Source organism: Cygnus olor, chromosome 2 (assembly GCF_009769625.2).
Source record: "Cygnus olor isolate bCygOlo1 chromosome 2, bCygOlo1.pri.v2, whole genome shotgun sequence".
NCBI classification, from domain to species: Eukaryota; Metazoa; Chordata; class Aves; order Anseriformes; family Anatidae; genus Cygnus; species Cygnus olor.
In genome coordinates, this window is record NC_049170.1 from 55,370,552 (window position 1) to 55,379,222 (window position 8,671).

Sequence of the window (8,671 nt, forward strand, 5' to 3'; positions counted from 1 at the left end):
AAATTATCAGCTACAAATAGTGATTCAAGGGAACACACTGTGGTAGCATGGAATCTTTCAGCGGTATTTGTGTCTTCTACTATAATAGTCACATTAAATGCCAGGGTAGTTTTAATTATAAGGACACATTTAAAATACTGAATTTGTCAGAGCAGAAAGAGCAGTAGAGAACAAAAATGTCTAGTGGAATGGTGTCTTGTGAATCTCTTGCTCATCTCCATTTTTACCCCGATTCCAACACTGAAGTATGAAGTGTTCACTGCTGTGGAGCATACATGAAATGAGTGACAAAAAGTGTGAGAGAAACAACAAGTCTGTTAGGGTGTAGTACTTAGGCTTGTTCCAGCCATATTGGGCTTATGTGGCAAGGTATTTGATGGGCGGGGAGGAGTAGTGGCCTCTGTGAGAAGAGTCCAGAAGCTGCCTCATGTTAAATAAGAGCCAGTTCCAGCCAGCTCCGAAAGGGACCTACCACTGGCCAGCTCTGAGCCAATGCATGACATTGGTTGCACCTCTGCAAGAGCAGATTTAAGAAAGAGAAAAAAAAAAAAAACAACCTGCTGTGCAACAGCAGGTGGGAGAGAGGAGTGAAAAACAACCCTGCAGACACCAAGGTCAGTGAACAAGGAGGTGAGGAGTTGCTTCAGTTGCCAGAGTACAAGTTCCCCGGCAGACCCTGCAGAAGCCCATGGTAGAGTAGGCTGTCCAACTGCTGCCTGTGGTGTGCTACAGCAGAGCAGATCTCCATGCTGCAGCCCATGGAGGACCCCATGCTGGAGCAGGTGGATACAGCCTGAAGGAAGCTGTAGCCCCTGGAGATTCCACTCAGGAGCAGACTTTGGGCCAGAACTGCAGCCCATGGAGGAACAGGAGCAGGTGGTCTGGTAGGAGATGCAGCCCATGGGGAACCTAAGCAGTCCATTCCTGAAGGACTGCACCCTGTGGCGTAGACCCATATTGGAGCAGTTCTTGAAGAACTGCAGCCTGTGAGAAGCCCATATACTATCAGTTTGGGAAGGACTGTATGCCATGGGAAGGACCCCACATTGGAACAGAGGCAGAGACTGACCATTAGAGAGTGGCAGATGACGAAGCATTATGGACTGACCACAGTCCCCATTCCCTGTTCACCTGTGCTGCTCAGGGGGAGGAGGTAGAAGAGTATGGATAGCAGTGGAAGGTGTTTTTAGTTTACTTTAGTTTCTTAATAGCAATAGGCAATAAATAACATTATTCTCCCCATGCTGAGTCTGTTTTGCCTGTGACAGTAATTGGTGAGGGATCTCCTTGTCCTTATCTCAACCCTTGAGCTTTTTTTCATCATGTTTTCTCACCCTGTTTTTTTTTTTGAGGAGAGGGAGTGAAAGATTGGTGTGGTGGAGCTTGGATAGCCCTCAGTGTGAAACCACCACATATAGAGATCCACTTTGTTTTCAGCAAAAGATGCTTTCCTTCTTTTCCATTTGCACTGAGAACATTTGGGACATCTATTATCTAGGGGATCCACAATACTTATTTCAGACCATGGGACTTCCTCCAATGACTTCAAGGGGCAAAAATCAACTGTATGAAAGAATCAAATTTGAAGAGTGGGAACAATCCCGTGTCCCTTAAAAGGAGTGGGCTGAGACTGGATTTGGCTTAAGATCAAATGAAACAAGCAAAAACATAATTTTTGAATGAAAGTCACAATTCCTGAATTAAGGATGTTCAACTATTCACCAACAGCGAAAGCATAGTTTCCAGCAGGCACCGTAGTACCCACAGAGCAGATTCTGTGGCCTCGGAACAACAGAAATTATGTATTGAAATGCTTCGCCTTCCTTTTACATATGGAGAGATATTTCCTCTGTATGTGTGAACACAGAATTCAAAGTCTGATACAGTTATGGATGAATCAACTTCATTTGGGCTGCAAAACACGAGAATACAATGAGTACAGAAAAAATAAAAACCCTGTGTGATCTAAGAGTACATGTTGGCTTCGGTGCGGATTCAGAACACATAAGCATAAATGGGGAACATTTGATGTAATATAAATAGTAAATTTGTATAAGAATAGGATGGGCTTGAGTTAATTAGTCACACCTGCATACAGTTTTAATCAGCATCAGTAAAATATTCTGGTATATCACCTTTAATAAAATAATGATCGTATTGCAGAACAAAAATCTTGAACTGTAAAAATCTCACACTGAAAAGCTGGGTCTCAAGGGGATATAGCAATGTCAAAAATTACAAGATGGAAGAAAAGATAGACTATTTCTGCATTCATTCATTATTATCATCTAATTTAGGTTGGAAGGGACCTCAGGAGGCCCATATGTGGATGCTGTATTCTAGATGTGGTCTACTGAGTGCTGAGGAGGAGAGAGAATCACTTTGCATGACCTACTGTTCATATAACTGAGGATACTGTTGGCTGCCTTTACTACCAGGGTGTACTGCTAGCTCATAGGCAGCTTGCTCTCTGCCATGAATTCCAGGACCATTTCTACAGAGCTGGTCAGTCAACAGACTGTCTCATTGCTGGAATTTTTTCCTTCTAAGGGGCTGGATTTTGCATTTGTCCACACTGGATCTCATAAGGTTCCTTCTGTCAGCCCATTCCTACAGTCTATCCAGGTACCTCTTAATGGTTGCCTTGCCTGTGTTTTGGCTGTTCCGTCCACTTTGGTGTCACCTTCAAACTCAGCATGAGAATATTCCATGTCCTTCTCTAATTTGTTGATAAAAATTTTAAACAGAACAAGTCCCAGTATAGACCACTGTGGTACTCCACTTATTACTGCTTTCGAGGTAGAGTGTGACCTGTTAACCACTATACTCTGAATCTGATCATCCACACTGTTTGTTTACCCATCAAGTTGTCCACCCATCTCAATCAAAATCTGTGCATACCTGAGGCAAGAAGTGTATTTTTATTCACACAAATAAAAAAATTCACACCTTTATAAAGATTTCATATAAAAGAAATATATAAATATATATATCATTAATTCAGTTTGCAATGGAATCACTTACAGTGGTCAAAACAGTAATAATAAAATGCTGGGAATTCCCATAGTCTGAAGATAATGCTGCATGGTTAATAATGACAAAGCAAAATGCAGATTCAAAATCAGAGGGTCCTGACCCATTGCATAGACTTTTTTTATTGTGTGTGTGTTTTATATATGTTATAATTGTTGACATGGTAGGCTACTGGGTTAAAAAGGAAAATAAAACTTTAAAAGGTAATGTGTAAGATGTCTGAATGAAAGCTCTGACTGTCACATAAAAGCTTTATATTTCTGACTTTTGGTCATTTTGATATTTGCTCTTTCATCACAATAAAGCATTTTGGGTTTCATTTTCTTTGTTTTATTTGTGGGATTTTTATTAACTAAAGATGTACTGTCAGATCTCCTAAATACTAGGTAACCAGTACAGTTCAACATTATTATAGTGATTTTATGAGTGAGATGCTGAAGCATGAGGAAGCTGAGTCACTTGTCCAATGTAAAATAGCAAATCAATGCCAGAATACCAATTTACACAGAGTGCCCAGTTCATAATTCTATATTCATTATACATAGTATATTAGCTAACTTTTATTCATTATATAAGACAAAACTTCTCCACAAAATTTCAAACTGTTATATTCAGAATTTTTATATATTTTTATTTTTCTAATGCTGGATTTGGTCCTGTAAAATACTGGATCTCTAGAGGAACCTAGAGTAAGTTCAAATGCTGTGGACTGCTGGAACTAACTTTAAGTTTGTGCTAGTTCCAGGGAAATGACATAAAGAGGAGCAATTTCCTACAAACTCATCTGCGTCTACTGTTCATACACAGAACAACATGTGTTAGACTACTGTGCCTTTATGAAACAAACGAGATCATCAAAATTACTCCCATAAAATTGTGTAGGTTTATAAATAAAAATCTGCTCTGTACCAGATACTCTGCTAATATACTATTTATGTTTCCATGAAAACAATTTCCTTCTTCCTGCCAAAGGGCATATTTTCAACTAAAAAATTAGCGTGTGTTAATTACTGCTGATTAACTGTATGTTCTCTCCTAATTAATGTATTAAAAAATGGTTTAAACCACTAAAATTTTCTTTCATCAGAAAATTAGTCTATAGATGCCTTATTCTGATCTGGCTGATCTTATTCTTGCCTACAACAGCTAAATGTCCTTCTTCATTATTACTGTTGTGAAAATGTAATGCAGGAGGATTAATAATTTCTAAAGGTTTTGAAAAAGCCAAAGGTTGCATGTGCAAAACATTGTATGTTATCATCAAAATGGTTGATGCTTTGACAAGAAAACTATTGAAAACACAGGGGAAGTTAGCAGCACTTTATATTTAGATACCAATTGCAATGGAAGGTAAAATAGCATGCTTCATTGTCTGAAAAGAGAAAATGCCAGATGATAGCAGCCGTTCATCTGGACACTGGAATGATTCAGCCAGTGATAGGTGCTCAGGGAAGATGTAGCAAAGAAGAAAACAAACAAAAAAAATAGCATTAATGGTACTGCATGCTATACTGCTTCACCAGTTACTCATGGATAAAGGTCCACATTCAAGTGAAACATTTTGTATGATTTGGAGTGCCTAATATGTTACTTAGCAAAGAGCTTGAAAAGCACATAGATTTCCGACTCTGATGCTATCAAGTGTGTGTTGATGGCTTCATAGTCCAAAACACAAACAAAGCATAGCCAGTAAAAGAAGGAATGATAAAATATTCTTAAATCACTTACTTGTACTCGTGTGACATGTAGGTACATTATACAAGCGACTAGGAAGCATATGCAGAACACCAGGAGGACAAGGACTATGGTACTCCTAAAACCAAAATACAGTAAGGGTAAATCAACCCAACTTAGTAGTAGATATGAGAACAAACAGCACAGGCGTCCTTTTGAAATGGTGTTGGATGAGTGCTGGAGGATCTCTTCCCTCACCCTTACTGTAAAGCTAACCATTGCAGGGAAAAACTCACAGTGAAATACACTTCTCTCAAGGATGAGAAATCAGTAAACATTTCTGTACATAGTACCCACTCCGACCACAGCAAGGAGATCAAATCATCTAAAAAATTCACCCTTACAGGGTGTCAGGAGAGATGCTTCCTAATTTTAGACTAATGCAGGATGACATGGAAAGTGGAGGGTGCAACCCAATTACTTGGCCTTGGCAGCTGTGTAACAGCTACCTGGTGCTTTTCCCTTCTAATCTCTCCTTCTCAAAGATTCTGAAATGAGAGGCCAGTCAAGTCTGTTACTTATCAAGTCAAATAAAATCAGAATGGACAGGTCAAATAAAATCAGAACGGACAGCACTCCCTTCTTCTATTGACACAGAGCAACTCCCTTCTTTTGATTTTTTTCTCCAATGGTAAGAAAAATTTCAGCTTTTGCAAAGATGCTGTAGTAAGTCTTATAATTCTTAGTCTTCCTTCTTCTGGTCTTTCAAAATAAGTGTGTTCTTCATGAGAAGAGGGATACAGGCCAAGAGCTTCCATCCTCCAGCAAGCCAGTGTTATTGGAACAGTACTTTATAGATGTGAGCAACCTAGCAAAAATTAATCCACCAGAGCTGGTGCTTTAATTTATGTTCAAGTGCAACTCGGCCCCATGCCAGCCATGGAACAAGGCCATATGACGGCAACATAAAATGATCTTCGTACCTTCTTCCTAGTCTTGTGAAAACAACATGTATGTTGCCCTTGACCTTGAAAAACTTATTGTTTTCTTCTAACAGTAGAAGAAAAAGAGCGCAATTCTGTTGGAAAACATCTCAACATTTGCTTTTGATTTGAAATACATATAAGAATTTATGTAAGAATTTATCAATACACAAACAGGGAAAATGCTGTGGTATAGTATGTTTATCCAGAACCAAGAAGGAACTCTAGATGCTGTCATAATGTGGATTCTGAATACAAGTATTAATAGATAGCAGGCTCCCCTACATTTTACGATAACTGTCTTGTATTTGGGATATAACATGCAAGATGGATTTAGGATGTAATATGCAAGAAGAAGATGCAGGGGACTGCAACAATGTCTTTCAAGGCAGCAACAGACAACAAATGCTGAGTGGGACCCTGACAGATATTTGGATTGGCACCGGTAAGAAAGGGTTACACTGCTGTTTTTTGCTTTTGTTTTTGTTTATAATTCAACCCAGCATAAGATATCAGCAAGGTTCATAATCAGGGCTTTTAGTGGTTATGCTATATGTGTGCATCCATAACTGAACAGCTTAAGTCAACAGAAACATAGACTTTCTTCCACCAACCCCAACTGGGGATATAATTATGTTCTTAGCTGTTTTGCTGAGATGAACACAGAAATTGTGAAAATGTCAAGCCTATTGCATTTATGTTTTTATGCAGCAAGCGACTATCTTACAACAATTTCACAGAATCACAGAATTGTCTAGGTTGGAAGAGACCTCCAAGATCATCTAGTCCAACCTCTGTCCTAACACTAACAAGACCTCCACTAAACCATATCACTAAGGACTACATCTAAACATCTTTTAAAAACCTCCAGGGATGGCGACTCAACCACTTCCCTGGGCAGCCCATTCCAATGCCTAACAACCCTTTCAGTAAAGAAGTTCTTCCTAATATCCAACCTAAACCTCCCCTGGCGCAACTTTAGCCCATTCCCCCTTGTCCTGCCACCAGGCACGTGGGAGAATAGACCAACCCCCACCTCTCTACAGCCTCCTTTAAGGTACCTATAGAGAGCGATGAGGTCTCCCCTGAGCCTCCTCTTCTCCAGGCTAAACAACCCCAGCTCCCTCAGCCGCTCCTCGTAAGACTTGTTCTCCAGACCCCTCCCCAGCTTCGTTGCCCTTCTCTGGACTCTCTCGAGCACCTCCACGTCCTTCTTGTAGCGAGGGGCCCAAAACTGAACACAGTACTCGAGGTGCAGCCTCACCAGAGCCGAGTACAGGGGGACAATCACCTCCCTAGACCTGCTGGCCACGCTGCTTCTTATACAAGCCAGGATGCTATTGGCCTTCTTGGCCACCTGAGCACACTGCTGGCTCTATTCAGCCGACTATCAACCAATACTCCCAGGTCCTTCTCTGCCAAGCAGCTTTCCAACCACTCATCTCCCAGCCTGTAGCGCTGCTTGGGGTTGTTGCGCCCCAGATGCAGGACCCGGCACTTGGCCTTGTTGAACTTCATACAGTTGACCTCAGCCCATTGGTCCAGCCTATCCAGATCCTCCTGCAGAGCCTTCCTACCCTCGAGCAGATCGACACACGCACCTAACTTGGTGTCATCTGCAAACTTACTGAGGGTGCACTCGATCCCCTCATCCAGGTCATCAATAAAGATATTAAAGAGGACCGGCCCCAGCACTGAGCCCTGGGGGACTCCACTAGTAACCGACCTCCAACTGGATTTGACACCATTCACCACAACTCTTTGGACCCGGCCATCCAGCCAGTTTTTAACCCAACGAAGCATACGCCAGTCCAAGTCATGAGCAGCCAGTTTCTTGAGGAGAATGTTGTGGGAAATGGTGTCAAAAGCCTTACTGAAGTCAAGGTAGAACACATCCACAGCCTTCCCCTCATCCACCAGGCACGTCACTTGGTCATAGAAGGAGATCAAGTTCGTCAAGCAGGACCTACTTTTCATAAATCCATGCTGACTGGGCCTGATCGCCTGGTTGCCCTTCAAGTGCCGCGTGATGACACTCAAGATAATCTGCTCCATGAGCTTCCCTGGCACTGAGGTCAAACTAACAGGCCTATAGTTCCCCGGGTCTACCCTCCGGCCCTTCTTGTAGATGGGCGTCACATTTGCTAGCCGCCAGTCGACTGGGACCTCCCCTGATAGCCAGGACTGCCAATAAATGATGGAAAGCGGCTTGGCCAGCTCCTCTGCCAGTTCTCTCAGTACCCTCGGGTGGATCCCATCCGGCCCCATTGACTTGCGTACATCCAAGTGCTTGTCTTTAGATTCTTGTTTAAAGACAATTTCTTGTCTTTGGATTTTGAACTTCCTTCTTGGAATACTGTGATACATGTCAAACACCATTATTGTCACCTATCCCACTGTAGTAACACATGACACGTCTTCTCTTGGATTTTGCATTCCTAGTCATATTTACAAGTACTTTTGGCAACTGAGTAGCTTAGAACTCCAAGTTTTGTGGAGAGGAGAAATTTTCTGATACTTCCAGAGTTTTAGTCTGGCTCATGGTTGCATTAGTGTCACAGCAAGGAAAGAGTCAGGCCAAGCTAGTAGTTCTGCTGTCTAAAGCCACTGCTCACAGACACACTGGAAGAGAGAACTTGAGACTGTTCAGTAAGAGGCTTTTCTAACTGGCCCAGCGATGAACCAGTCCATTTTCCTGGCATGCAGTAGTGTATTGGGTCGGGCTGGGATGTTAACTTTCCCTGAAGCAGCCCATACAGTGCTGTGCTCTGCACTCGTAGCTAAAACAGCAGTGGTATCACACCAGTGTTGTGTCTGCTGCTGAGCAGTGCTGGCACAGCATCAGGACTCTCTCTAACCCTCCTAGGGATGGGCAAAAAAGCGAGAAAGAAACATCACAAGGGCAGCTGACCTAAACCAACCAAAGGGATATTCCATACCATATGATGTCACACTCAGCAATAAAAGGTGAAAAAAGGAGG

General features: G+C 42.0%; 1 protein-coding gene across 2 annotated transcripts in view; it reads right to left on the bottom strand.

Moving 5' to 3' along the window:
* The window catches only part of ADCY1 (adenylate cyclase 1), a 168,664-nt gene that overhangs the window by 27,579 nt on the left and 132,414 nt on the right, over positions 1-8,671 (bottom strand). For both annotated transcript variants that reach the window (XR_005817336.1, XM_040548907.1), the window contains exon 11: positions 4,762-4,846. Coding sequence is in view for 1 of the 2 variants with exons in the window: in XM_040548907.1 (XP_040404841.1) it covers positions 4,762-4,846 (85 nt within the window). In the remaining variant the exon portion in view is untranslated. The remainder of the gene's footprint in view (positions 1-4,761; positions 4,847-8,671) is intronic.